Below are 13,632 nucleotides of genomic sequence, written 5' to 3'. Positions count from 1 at the left end.
GTGGGGCACACTGTGCTGCACACTGGTTGGTGATCTTGTGTGGGCTACAGACATCTTTTTGTGTGCCATGCCATGGGGAAACCCCACCCTCCCCACACAAACACAGCCCCACAAAAACTGATGCTGCTCAATGCTTTTTATTGGCTGACCAAGGTTAGGGGGCTGGGAATGGGGGTGGGCCACTTGGCGGTCCAGAGGATATTGCTGGGGGTCCAGAGCTTCACTCTTCATTGAGTCCCTTCTGATGGAGAATGAGAAAAAGCGACTGTGAGCATGAGGAAGTTGTGGGGCAGCCATGGGGCAGCTGTAGGGCAGGGGAAAGTCCCACCTTGGCTCCAATGTCACGGCTCTTGGCCCGCAGCTTGTTGACCTGGGACTCGGCAATGTCGGCACGCTCCTCTGCCTCATCCAGCTCGTGCTGCGCCTTGCGGAACTTGGCCAGGTTGGAGTTGGCCTGTTCCTCCTGAGGGTGCAGGCACACCAGTGAGGCTCCCACACAGCTCTTGTCTGGCCTCCTGCCACCCTGCCAGCTGTCACTCCATCCTATCTTCTTATTGCTCCATCTGACCCACCATGGACCCACCTGTCCTTCCAGACATCCCATCTTCCAGCCACCCAACCATCTCCTTAACACAACATCCATCCATCCATCCATCCATCCATCCATCCATCCATCCATCCATCCATCCATCCATCCAACCTTCCCACCACCATCTCCACATGTCACCACCCACCCACTTTCTCTTGACCTACTCTCCTCACCCCCTGATACCCCACCCTGTGACCACCCTAGGGTTCCCTACTACTCCCCACATCCTCTCCCACACCCCAATCCCAAAGTGTCCCCTCCTGGGAGGGTGGTCCCACAGATGTCCCTCCAGTGCTCACCGCCTCCTCTGCCTGTCTCTTGTAGGACTTGACCTTCATTTGGAGCTTGTCCACAAGGTCTTGGAGCCGGACCAGGTTCTTGCGGTCCTCCTCCGTCTGTAGGGTGAGACACATGTGGGTCAGGACATGATCCTACTACCTGTGCTTTGAATCACCACAAGATCAGTGAGGGTCAGGAGACAGTTAATGATGTTCTTGGGGAGTGGAGCCTCTCTAGATCTGCGGGTGGCCTCAACTGTGGGGTAGAAGGTGGGTTGTCTCCCTTTGTGAAGGTATCTTCTTGGCCCTGATGAGGTCCCACCTGAGGTCTTGGATCATGCAGAGACCCCATGGATGCTGAGACACTGAGAGGTGGCCTGGGTGGCTCATGACCCAGACAATATTCTGGATCCCACTAAAGTATCGGGCATACACGTAGTGGGTGGCCTAGATTATCAATGTCTCTCTGGCCAGCAGGTCAGCCATGTTCTAGGTCATGTACAGCATGGGACATAAGGCCCTGGGGCCACAGGGAGAGTGGATGAACTCCAGCACCAGCTCAGACTACCCACTTGGTAGCTGAGTTCCTTGACGCGACGCTCGGACTTGCGGAGACCCTTAACACTCTCGGCATGGCGCTTCTGCTCAGCCTCCAGCTCATTCTCCAGCTCCCGCACACGAGCCTCTAGCTTCTGCAGCTGCTTCTTGCCCCCTTTCAGGGCCAGCTGCTCAGCCTCATCCAGCCTCATCTGCAGGTCCTTGATGGTCTGCTCCATGTTCTTCTTCATCCGCTCCAGATGGGCGCTGGTGTCCTGCTCCTTCTTCAGCTCCTCTGCCATCATGGCCGCCTGCCCAAAGAGAGAAGCAAGCAGAGAAGGAGGACCAAAGCATGCTCTCCATCACCCTCCAGAGGAAGGTGTCCTAGATATTGGTCCCACCATGGCACTCACATCAGTGATGGCCTTCTTGGCCTTCTCCTCAGCATTCCTGCACTCCTGGATGGCCTCTTCCACCTCTGTCTGCAGCTGGGAGATGTCAGCCTCCATCTTCTTCTTCTGGTTGATGAGGCTGGTGTTCTGGAGTTAGAGGACAGGATCTCAGGAGGTATCTCTTGACCTGCTGGCCCATCCTTGTTCAGTCCCCCAGTACTTAATGACCCCAACTCCCTTCCAACTCTGCCGGCTTAAAGGATCTGGAGATCTTGGTAACTCACCCCATTAGAAGCCCACATCCATTGGATGGAGGTGACTTCTGTCCTTGAAGGTATGTGATGTCTCACCTGTGAGTGGAGAAGCTGGACCCTCTCACTGGCCTCAATCAGCTCCTGCTCAGCCAACTTGCGGGCCCTCTCAGTCTGTTCCACCACTGCCCGCAGCTCCTCCAGCTCTGACTGGAGAAGGTTGTTTCTCCTCTCCACAATGGCAATATTCTCCTTCAGGTCCTCATTGACCCGTACCATGTCATCCAGCTGCAGTTGGGTGTCCTACAAGGTGGCATGGGGGAAGAGGGTGAGTGGGAACGGTGGGGAAGTGACTCAAGATCTACTTTTCTTCCCCTCTGGGGTGGTGGGACCTACTACATGTCAACATGCTTATGGGATAGAAGTCTGATGGGTACCTTGAGGCAGCCCTGCAGTGTCTTGACTTGCTTCTGAGCTTCAGCAGCCACACGGTTGGCATGGCTGAGCTGAATCTCCATCTCATTGAGGTCACCCTCCATCTTCTTCTTCAGCCTCAGGGCCTCGTTGCGGCTCCGGGTCTCAGCGTCCAGAGAGGTCTGCAGTGAGTCCACCACCCGCAGGTGGTTGCGCTTGGCCTGCTCCATCTCCTCATCCTTCTCAGCCAGCTTGCGCTCATAGTCTGCCTTGACCTGGTTGAACTCCAGTTGGGCCCTCAGGATCTTTCCCTCCTCATGTTCCAGAGAGGCCTGGTGGATACAGAGAATTAGTGAGCAACAGAAAAGACCAAGACAACATGGGACTCATGGAGATGTGATTTGGCCCACCTCAGCCTCCTCCAGTGCAGCTTGGAGCTCCAGTTTCTCAGCATCCAGCTGCTTCCGGACCTTCTCCAGTTCATGGATGGTCTTGTGGCTGCCACCCAGCTGCTCCGTCAGGTCCGAGATCTCCTCTGCTCAGATAAGATCTCATCAGACTTGGTGGAAAGTGGTGGAACACAAAAAGGTGGGCAGGGAAAGACCTCAGTCTCACCTTGGAGATTCTTGTTTTCCCTCTTTAAAGTCTCTAAGTGATCAAGTGACTCCTCATAAGCATTTTTCAGCTTGAAGAGCTCAGTGCTGAGGGACCTGGCCTCTTTCTGCGATGCCTCCAGCTCCACCTGTGACTCTTCAAACTTCTGTTTCCACTCAGACAAGATCTATGAAGACATCACCTGCTCAGCTGCTGCTCTGCCCATGAAAAACCCTCTTTCCATCCTCTTCCTCCTTTCCCCAATCCTCTCCTGAGAGGGACTTGAGGTTCTGCTAAATCATGGCCCTTGAAAGCTGTTCAGCTTTCTTTTTGACTTCTCCTGCTTTTTTTTTGATTCACACATTTCTCTACCCCCTTCCACCCTTCTTCTTCCATCATTTCTTGGTCCTCTCACCTTGTCAAAGTTTCTCTGCTTCTTGTCCAATGCAGCTGCTGCTGCATTTGACCGCTCCAGGTCTGCCATGAGATCTTCAATCTCATTTTGCAGCCGGTGTTTGGTCTTCTCCAGGGAGGAACACTTGGCATTGACCGCCTCCACCGCCTCCTCAGCCTCCTGCAGCCGCTGGGCCAGCTTCTTCCTGATGTGGGAGAAAACCTGGCTGTGGTGACCCATGGACCAAATGGGCCAACTCAAACCTTCTTCCACCCACTGGTTAGCTGAGGCTCTGCTCTGGGTCTCCTCTACCATCTCCAGATTATTATACTTTCTCTGGATCCTTGTACTGTAGAAGAGTCTCCACTCCCCCATGCCCCACAGAAGTTTCCTTCATGAGGAGATGACTCACTTGGCCTCCTCCAGTTCCTCAGTGCGCTGGATGGCATCTGTCTCATACTTGGTCCTCCACTGTGCCACCTCAGAGTTGGCCTTGGAGAGTGAGCGCTGGAGCTCAGCCTTGGCCTCTGTCTCCTCCTCATACTGCTCCCTCAGAAGGTCACAGTCATGCCGGGCTGACTGCAGGGCATGGGCCAGTGCATTCTTGGCCTGGGAGGGGAAAGAGTTACAAGGTGAGGAGAGGTTGGGTCTATATCAAGTTGAGCTGGCATTCTCAAACTCCAGCTACCTGGTTACCAACGATCCAATCCAGCCCAACCCAACAAACCCAACCTCTCTGTAACTCACTAGCACTACTGAATTTCTGAGGACCCTCAATTAATTTTCACCTGCTGTGAGGGCAGGCTTATGATACACTTCTCAATCCCAGACCAACCACATCCTTGGCACTGGAGGTGCCTTTCAGCCTCACTGACCCCCCAGCAAAGCTCTACCTTGACTTCTTCCTCTAGCTGCCTCTTGAGGTCCTCCAGCTGTTGAGTGTAGGTGAGTTTCCCTCGTGTCATCTGGTTGATGAAGGCTTCCTTCTCCTCCAGCTGCCTGGAGAGCTCACCTGTCAGTTGGAATGGCAGATAATCAGTTGCAGGACACACCCCAAAGCCACCCCACTAGGCAAGATTTAGGCAGTTGGGTTAGGAAGAGCAAGACCCTCACCATTCTCAGTCTGAAGCTTGGCTCGTTGAGTGGTGAGGTCATTGACCATACGTTGAGCCTCTTCGGACTTGGTCCGGTGCTCATTCATCTGATCTTCCATGGTGCGGCACATCTTCTCCAGGTTGGCCTACAAGCCAGAAGGGCAGAAAGATAAAACGTTGGGATGAAAGGAAGGGCAGTGGAAGTGTTGTACCTTCATGGCTGGAGGCCTATTTCCTACCTTGGCCTTTATGAGTTGCTCCATATTGGAGCCGACATCATCCAGCTCAAGCTTGAGCTCACTCTTCTCCTTCTCCAGCTTCTGCTTGACGCGCTGTAAGTTGTCGATCTGCTCGCTGAGCTCGGCCACGCTGTCGGCGTGCTTCTTGCGTAGCGCAGCAGCCGTGGCCTCATGCTGCAGTGTGGCCTCCTCCAGGTCCCGCCGCATCTTCTGGAACTCTGCCTCCCGCTTCTTGTTGAGCTCGATCTGCACTGATGTGGCACCACCCGCCTCCTCCAGCCGCTCACTGATCTCCTCCAGCTCTCGTGAGAGGTCTGAGCGCAGCTTCTCCACCTTGGCTCTGCCTGTCCGCTCTGCTTCCAGCTCCTCCTCCAGCTCCTCAATCCGCGCCTGTGTTCCGGGGATGAACATGTTTTCAGCAGGCTTGGTTTCACCCAGCTCCTCCACTAAACTCAGCCAATCAAACTGGAGAGTCTTTAAGTCAATTCAAGTCAACCCAACCAACTGTAGACTCTTCAGCTCAACCCAGTCAGCTGTAGACCCTTCACCTCAATCAGTCTCGATCCCATCCAGTTTTTTCAACCTAGTCAAGATCTGAGCTCTCCAGATCAACCTGGCCTTATTTGAAGACACTCCACCTCCTCAAATTACCTTGAGGTTCTTGAACACAACTGGTCTTGAGGACATTCCAATTGGTCCATTCTAATTGGACTAACAGACAACTCAGCACAAACTTCCCTAAGGACATTGGAATGAACGTGATTCAACCCAGGTGATCTGCTCAGTTCAGATGATTCTATCCAAGCTGCTCCCCATACTTTGAGTACTCCTAACCCATCGGTTCAGCTCAGCCCCCATGAGAGCCAACCTGTCCAGGAGCCCATGATTCATTTCAAGGCAATAAATGACAAAGAGGTTCTGGGACAGGGGATGTGCCATGGGCTTCTGACCTCAGGTGGGTGGCATACAGGTTTAGGTTCTTCTCAAAAAGATATGAAGAAGATAATGGGGAGGACCAGTTCCTCCTTCTGCTTGACCCCTGAAGCCCACCTCACCTGAAGTTCTTTGAGCTTCTTCTGAAGCTGGGCTGCAACTGCTTGCTCATCCTCGATTCTGGCGTTGAGGGCATTGAGCTCAAAGTCTTTCCTAGGTGTGGGGAGAAACACCAGTAAGTCATTCTTCTGAGTGCTCAGCAGCGGTGTTAAGAGGTAAAGAACAAGAAAGCATGCAGGCCCTTACTTTTTCAGCCTCTCATCCAGTTGCTGCTTGTCATTCTCCAGGTCCATGATATTCTCTTGAGCCAACTTCAAATCACCTTCCAGCTTCCTTTTGGCCCGTTCCAGGTCCATCCGGATCTTCTTCTCTTGCTCCAGTGAACTCTCCAGCTTCCAGTGAGAAAGAGACACACCCATCAGCCCCCACAAACTCACACTCCAGAAGGACTTCCACACCCCAAGGGACCAGTTATGTGCCTGTTGTGGACTATACTCACGTCATCCACTTGCTGTTCCAGCTTGACTTTGGCCTTTGTCAATGTGTTGACCTTGTCTTCCTCTGCCTGCAGATCATCCAGTGCTTGCTGGTGAGATTCTTGCAGGGCCTTCTTCTCCTTCGTTAACTTGACAATGGTTTCATCCAGCCCGGCCATCTCCTCTGTGAGGTTCTTGACCTGCAGGAGGAGAAATATCAGCCTCCAGCTTGGTACCAGAGGTAGGATAAGAGACAGGAGGTTGTTCTTGCTCTTTGTGAAGCTGGGTCTAAGTCATTGGATGCAGGAAAACACAACCAGCCTTGGTTCTTGGTGACGCAATTCAACCAGTCTTGCATTATCACAATCCAACCCAAGTTTTGGGTTTCATGACCCTCCAGCTTGAATTTGGCGCCCCAAACAGCCTTGATTCTTGGCATCCCAACCCAGCCAGCCTTGAGTCTTCACCAGACTCTATTCACTTTGGCTTGAGTCAGCTCAGTTCTCCACAGTTTGAGGTCAAGATGTCTCCCCACCCTCACCTTGTTCTCAGTGGCGTGTTTCTCCTTTTCCACCTTGGCCAATGACAACTCCAGGTCATCAATGTCCTTCTTCAGCTCTGAGCATTCATCCTCCAGCTTTCTTTTCTTTGCTGTCAACTCAGCATTCATCTCCTCCTCATCCTCCATCCGCTCAGTCATCTCCTTCACCTTGGCCTCTAGCTGGATCTTGTTCTTGATCAGCTGGTCACAGCGCTCCTCAGCATCAGCCAGGTTGTCTTGCTCCTGAAAGGGATAAGATTGGTTTGAGATGAATGAAAAAGGAGCATAGGGCTGGGATATCTAGGTCACTCACAGCCTGCACTTGGAGCTGAAGGTCATTCTTCTCCTGCAGCATGGAGACCATCTTCTCCTCTAGCTCCTTCCGCCGGGCTTCTGACTTCTCTAAGGCCTCCTTCAACCGCCCAAACTCTTCTTTCATGTTCTGTGGGAGACACAAAGGTGCCACATAAATCTCATTTCTTCCTTTTTGTCCCCACCTACCATTTCCTCTCTCCATCCACCCACCCACCTTCCCTACCCATGGCCCTGTCCTACCTGCATCTCTTTCTCTGTCTCGGCACTCTTCAACAAGGGCTTGATCTTGAAGTAGAGTTTCATCCAAGGCCAGTTCTTCACCCCCATGAAGGCCCTGATGTTCCACTGGATCACCAGCAATGAGTCTCTGGAGAAGCCACATCAAGACGTGGGTCACCAGGGGCTTCCACTCAACATGGATGCAACACCATCTCCATCTCACCACCTACCTGCGCTCTAGGATCTTCTTGAACTCCTGACGGGACAGGAAACCACGGACTTGGGCTTGCAAGCGAGTCATGATCCGGGCCAGGCGCTCATCCCTCATCTCCTCCAGCAGCCCCAGCAGCCCAGCCTTGAAGAAGACCTTTGAGGAAAGATGAAGAAGATAAGTGCTGCTGGCATTTGAAGGCAGGATGGGGGGATGGGTGGTGATGTGGATGGAGGGAGCTCAGATGGGCAGGTGGACAAGCAGATGATGGGACCATAGAGTCCATCTGGTCCCACCATGAAAACCTTGTGAATGATGGGACCACCAGAACTGAGATCAAGTGACCTCACCTTGGTGTGTCCAAATTTGTATTGGTTGTGGTCAATATCAAGGGATCCCAGGAGCTTCTCAGCGCCTTTGCGACTGTCAATGAACTGCCCCTCAGGGATAGCAGCAGGGTTCAAGATGCGGTACCTGGTGACCAGAGAGGACAGGAAACATCTGAATTTGGTCCCAGTGGGGTTGTCCACCCCATCCCCACATTTTCTCCTCTGTGCCTACCGCTGTCGGAAGTCCCCATAGAGGATGCGATTGGGGAAGCCCTTGCGGCAGATGCGGATGCCCTCTAGCACCCCATTGCAGCGAAGCTGGTGCATTACCAGGGGGTTGTTCATCACACCTAGTAGGTCATCAAGACTGGTGAGTCAAGGCCTGCCCCAGAGCACTGCTCCCCACCACCACCTTTGGCCAGAGCCCCACAGGGTCCTCTGGAGCAACCCTCAGGGACTGACTCACCAGGAGACTTAGTCTCATTGGGGATGATGCAGCGGACGAAATGAGGGTGGGTAGACCGCAGGTTGGTCATCAGCTTGTTGAGATTCTCCTGAAAAATGGAGGGGGAGATGATGAAGGTAATGAAGACATCCCCCCAGCCTGTCCCACCAAGGTTTATCCCTTGCCCTGGGACATGTTTTCCATGCCCACACACCCTGGGGTTCACCAATAACCCTTGAACGCTCACCCGATGCAGGGCAGAGACAGTTTGGAAGGAGGAACCTTTCTTCTTAGCTCCTTTCCCCTTCTCCACAGCTGTTGGAGAAGAAAAGAGGATGAGATAGGACAGGGACAGGGTGGAAAGAACTCCAGATGCTGAGGAAAGGGGTTCCTCTTACGTGCATCAGCCCCAGCATAGTTGGCAAAGAGGTTGGCCAAGAGCTTCAGGGCTGATTTCTGGTAGAGCCCCACAACCGTCTCATTGAGAGGATCCTTGTTCTTCTGCAGCCACCCGATGATGTTGTAGTCCACTGTGCCAGCATAGTGGATAAGGGCAAAGTGGGCCTCTTGCTTCCCCTTGACATTGCGTGGCTTCCCAAAGTTTGCAGACTTGCCCAGGTGATTATCAAAGAGCTTGGCCTTAAAGGTCATGTCTGTGGCCTTGGGAAACATGCACTCCTCCTCCAGGATGGACATGATTCCCATGGGCTAGGAAGAAGAGACCTTGTTGGCTACAGTGAACAGCAAGTACAACCCAACTGGCCAAGGAACTTTGGGGTTCCTGCCAAGCTGCAACAGAAAGGGCTCTTCCCCAGCCCACATAAGACCCTGGGGGAGGTGGTACCTTCTCAATGAGGTCAATGCAGGCCTGGAGGTCCATGCCAAAGTCAATGAACTCCCACTCAATGCCCTCCTTCTTGTACTCCTCCTGCTCCAGCACGAACATGTGGTGGTTGAAAAACTGCTGTAGCTTCTCATTGGTGAAGTTGATGCAGAGCTGCTCAAAGCTGTTGAACTGGGGAAGGAGAGAGGAGATGGCCAATGGGGTCAACAGAAAAACTAATATGTTCAGCGGGGTCAACCTGAGCCCCAGCAGGGTCAACACAAGTGAAAACAAAGTCATCTGACCATCCAGTAGGATTAAATCTATATCCAATGGAGTCAACACAACACAGTCAATCAGGGCTTACATCAAAGATTTCAAAGCCAGCAATGTCCAGCACACCAATGAAGTACTGCCGTGGCTGCTTGGTCTCCAGTGAATTGTTGATCCTGGTCACCATCCAGTTGAACATCTTCTCATACACGGCTTTGGCCAAGGCTCCGACAGCATAAATCACCTGGAAGAAGGATGCTCCACCAGTGATTTGGCCTCTTGGTGTTCTCCTTGCTGGAGATGGCACCATTTTGCCCCAAAAGGAAGATACTTTGTGATGTCCTACTCACCTGCTGGACATTTTGCCCCTTGGTGACATACTCATTGCCCACCTTGACCCGAGGGTGGCACAACCCCTTGAGAAGATCAGCTGAGTTCAGCCCCATTAGGTAAGCTGACTTGTCTGCCTCTGAGGATGAACAAGTGAAAATATGAACCTGGAAGGATCATGAAGTTCACCCCAGTTTCCACCTCAACCTTGGTTGGACCCAACCTTCTGTGCCATCTGGTTCTGCCTGCTCTTCGCGTTGTTTCTGCTTGAACTTCATGTTGCCGAAGTGCATGATGGCTCCTGTCAGTTTATAGATGGAATTCTTCTCCTCTGGAGTGAATCCCAGGACATCAAAGGCACTCTGTGGGACAAAAATGTGTTCAAGATCTTCTACAGCCCACAGAGACACATGCACACTGACTGATGGCCTCCCATCTTACATCCGTGGCCAGTAGCTCCTCCCCATCATCAATGGATGGAACTGTGGTCTCTCCTTGGGAGATGAAGGCATAGTCGTAGGGGTTGTTGGTCACCAGCATCATGTCTGAAAGGAGAAAAAGAGGTTGGGACAGGCAGGTCCCAAAAGGGGTGTGGGATCAGGTATTTATGGCATCAGGTTGGGAATATAGCTCACCCAGCAGCTCTGGCTTCTTATTGGAGAGGATCTGGTAGTAAATGTGGTAGTTTCTTTCAGCCTTCAGCTGGAAGATCACACGGGACTTCTCCAGGAGGTCTGGGATGGGAATGAAGAGGAGTGGAATTTGGGATGAGGAGATAGAGGGTCAAATGGATGAATGGAGGGAGGCTTGAGGATATGGAAGGGTAGATGGATGGTGGCATGAGGAGAAGGATGGACAGGTGGATGGAGAGATAGAGGAAGGCATGGTGGACAATAAGATGTTCTCTCATGGAGCCCTCAACCTACTCACAGGTCTCAATGTCAGCTGATGCCAACTTCCCAGTGGCCCCAAAATGGATCCGGATAAACTTCCCCTGGAAGAATAGTGGAAGGAGGTGGAGGTGGCCACCTTTTCCCAGAACACCCCAACCCACAGACCCTTCCCCACAGACTCCACCCCGTAGACTCTTCCTTACAGACACCACCCCCAACACTCACAAATCGGGATGAGTTGTCATTCCGGACAGTTTTGGCATTGCCAAAGGCTTCCAAGGCAGGGTTGGCCTGGATGATTTGGTCCTCCAGAGTGCCCTGGATGGAGTGGGACAGTGTCAGGGGGGTTCTCACACTAAGGTGCAGGGAATGAAGGGTGTGAGGTTTAAATGAATGGCAGAACACAGTGAAGGTTTAGCAGGTGGTCGGGTTGGTGGACAGGGATGTGTGTTGATACCATGGGTGGATGGAGAGACGGTTAGTTGGTTGGATGGGGATAGGACAGATGAATGGAAGGTTGGATAGATGGTTGGTTGGTTGGATTTTTGGGTGTTTCGTTCAGTAATTGTTTGGGTGGTCAATTGTGTCATTGGTTGGACAGACAGGCGGCAGAATGTTGGCCACACCCCAGGGTGTCATGCCCCACCTACTGCCCTTACCTTGCCCGGGGCCCCTGCCTCCTTCTTGCCACGGTCACCAATGGCAGCGATGACAGCGAAGTACTGGATGACCCTCTTGGTGTTCACAGTCTTCCCCGCTCCGGATTCTCCGCTGAAGGTAGCCAAGGAGAGCAATGGTTGGATACAGGTGCTATGATGCTGGGGGTGGGAACTCACTGGGGAGGGAGGGATGGATAATGGACCATGTAGTGATACAGGGTTGGCCAGTGGGCATGACTTCAAGAGGGAAGGGGAGGGGCTGTGTGCCAGGTGGAGGGGTCTTAGCTGTGAGCAGGATTAAGACAGTGTTTGCAGATGAGATTACTCACGTGATGAGGATGGATTGGTTCTCCCGATCTGGTGGGATAAAGAGAAGAAACATGAGGTTCTGAAGCTCATCTTGGCTCTGCCCCACCTCTCCTGCTCCCCAAAAAGGATCAGGGAATATGGTCATGGGGTCCCCATGACCCCCTACCTGTTAGCATGTTCTGGTAGGCATTGTCAGAGATGGAGAAGATGTGGGGCGGAGCTTCACTCCGCTTCTTTCCCCGGTAGGCAGCCACCACCTCGGCATTGTAGACAGGCAACCACTTATAGGGGTTGACGGTCACACAGAAGAGCCCTGAGTAGGTCTGGAGAAAGGAGCAGGTGGGTCGGAGTCAGAAGGTGCCACCCTACCAGGTGGTCCAAGAGGTCTGCAGAAGTAACCTCCTGCGGCTAGGCAATATCTTGGGTTTAGATGACCCCTGTGGTCAGGAGATGGGACCCTTCAGGTCTGGAGATGGGACATATTGGATGTGGGAGACCAAAGAGGTCTGGAGAGAGTATGTCCCAGTTCTGGGTGGCCCATGTGATCTGGAGAAGGGACATTGTGGTTTTTAGTGACCCAAAGGGTCGGGGATATCTTGGATCTAGGTGGCTCAAGGGATGTAAAGAAGGATCATCCCAGTTATAGGTAGACCATGAGATCTGGAGAAGGAATATCTTGCACCTCTGTGGCCCAACGGGTCTGCAGCAGGGGCATCTGAGTTCTGGATGGGGTCTGAAGAACCTCATGGGTTCACAACTCACATAGATCATCCAAGATGCGTAGCGGTCCTTGAGGTTGTAAAGGACGGCGGGCTCGTGGAGGAAAGTCAGCATGGCCATGTCCTCAATCTTGTCGAACTTGGGGGGGTTCTGCTGCATGATCTGGTCCTCCTTGACCGTCACTGTCTGCTCAAGGTAAGGAGGACCCCATGGAGCAGGAACACGGGGCAAGCAGTTGCCCCAGTCGTTCCCTCCCAAAGGGCTGGGAGCTGGGCATCTGAGTGTTCACTTGAGAGCCAGAGGAGGTCTAGGTGTCCCTCAAGTGATAGAGAAGATGTTTTGGGGTCTGTGTGTCTCTGGGGTAATAGAGGAGGTTGGATGGGGTCTAACTGTCCAGTGGGTTCTGGGAAAGGTGGAGCAGGGTCTAGGTATTTCCTGGGTTCTAGAGAAGATGCTGTGGAATCTGAGCATCCAGTGGGTGCTGGAGAGGGTTGGGGTCTAGATGTTTCTTGGGTTCTATAGAAGGTGGGTTGGGTTCTTTGTGTCCCATGTGGAATATTCTGGTGTCCCAGGAGTGGCTGGGGTCCCCCCACCTTGCCATGTTCGGTCTCAGCAGTGATCTTGGAGCCCTCACGGCTGATAATGGTGGCCTTGACATATTCCTCCTTTTCATCAGGGACGAAGATGTCCTTCTTCAGGTCAAAGGGGCGGGTCTGGGCAGCCAGCCGTTCCTTCTCCGACTTGCGGAGGTAGGGGGCGGCCTCCCCAAATTCAGCCATCTCCACATCAGGCATGGTGGCGCTGGACAGGGCTGGGTGAGGTAGGAAGGATCAGACCCTACAAGTGCTGCCACTTCCTCCCAGCTGACCCCATTGCAGCTCTTTCCTTGGTGAACCCATCATTCCCTGTTCTTCTCCACATCTACCACTTCCTCCTGGTCAACCCAACTCCTTCATTCCTCCCCAGTGCTCCCAGTTCCTCTCCAATGCTCCCACCCCTCCCAGCTGGCCCATCCCAAGTCCATCCTCAGTGCTTCCATTATCTAGAGTTCCCTCTCAATGCTTCCAGTTCCTCTCCAGTGCTCCCAGTCAGCCCCATCCAAAGTCCATCCTTGGTGATCTCATCTTCTCCCATTTTTCTCCAGTGCTCCCAGTTCCTTTACGGTGCTCCTAGTTCCTGCCAGTCCTCATCTCCATCCCAAGTTTCTTTTTGGAAGTACCAGTGCCCTCCCCAGTGCTCCCTGTTCCTTGCAGTGCCTCACACTGCCTGCCCTTTATCCCACCCCCGTGCCTTCCAGTAGCCCCCAGTACTCCT

The 13,632-nt window shown here is 53.0% G+C and overlaps 1 protein-coding gene across 2 annotated transcripts; it reads right to left on the bottom strand.

The window, feature by feature from the left end:
• Window positions 1–121: 121 nt before the first annotated feature.
• Window positions 122–13,112, bottom strand: LOC131092991 (myosin-7). Of its 2 annotated transcripts, none has more exons than XM_058039998.1 (39): window positions 12,912–13,112; window positions 12,361–12,504; window positions 11,765–11,921; window positions 11,619–11,646; window positions 11,290–11,401; window positions 10,856–10,948; window positions 10,668–10,731; window positions 10,373–10,471; window positions 10,179–10,282; window positions 9,961–10,099; window positions 9,758–9,876; window positions 9,502–9,651; window positions 9,156–9,326; window positions 8,710–9,019; window positions 8,559–8,626; window positions 8,333–8,420; window positions 8,099–8,216; window positions 7,888–8,011; window positions 7,557–7,693; window positions 7,348–7,474; window positions 7,106–7,234; window positions 6,793–7,035; window positions 6,275–6,451; window positions 6,022–6,167; window positions 5,838–5,928; window positions 4,783–5,172; window positions 4,563–4,689; window positions 4,343–4,461; window positions 3,862–4,058; window positions 3,471–3,654; window positions 3,077–3,242; window positions 2,872–2,996; window positions 2,485–2,793; window positions 2,147–2,350; window positions 1,818–1,943; window positions 1,440–1,715; window positions 889–984; window positions 329–463; window positions 122–241 (listed from the first exon to the last, which is right to left on the bottom strand). In XM_058039998.1, the coding sequence occupies exons 1-39, from the start codon at window positions 13,110–13,112 to the stop codon at window positions 221–223; spliced, it is 5,814 nt and encodes a 1,937-aa protein (XP_057895981.1). In that variant the 3' UTR covers window positions 122–220. The 2 variants fall into 2 exon arrangements, with proteins under 2 accessions (XP_057895981.1, XP_057895986.1); XM_058040003.1 differs by having other exon boundaries at window positions 122–238.
• Between the last annotated feature and the right edge of the window lie 520 nt (window positions 13,113–13,632).

Source organism: Melospiza georgiana, chromosome 1 (assembly GCF_028018845.1).
Source record: "Melospiza georgiana isolate bMelGeo1 chromosome 1, bMelGeo1.pri, whole genome shotgun sequence".
In the NCBI taxonomy this organism is placed as follows: domain Eukaryota; kingdom Metazoa; phylum Chordata; class Aves; order Passeriformes; family Passerellidae; genus Melospiza; species Melospiza georgiana.
Note: the sequence above shows the minus strand (reverse complement) of the source record. Positions and strands in the feature narration are given on the sequence as shown.

What these genes read in the sequence shown, in the direction of transcription:
- LOC131092991 (XM_058039998.1), bottom strand. Translation starts at nt 13,112, where the DNA reads ATGCCTGATGTGGAGATGGCTGAATTTGGGGAGGCCGCCCCCTACCTC. An exon ending in ACGCATCTTGGATGATCTAT is followed by an intron (nt 11,922 to 12,360) that starts GTGAGTTGTGAA and finishes TCCTTTCTCCAG; the next exon opens with ACCTACTCAGGGCTCTTCTG. An exon ending in CTGGATGAGAGGCTGAAAAA is followed by an intron (nt 5,929 to 6,021) that starts GTAAGGGCCTGC and finishes CCCCACACCTAG; the next exon opens with GAAAGACTTTGAGCTCAATG.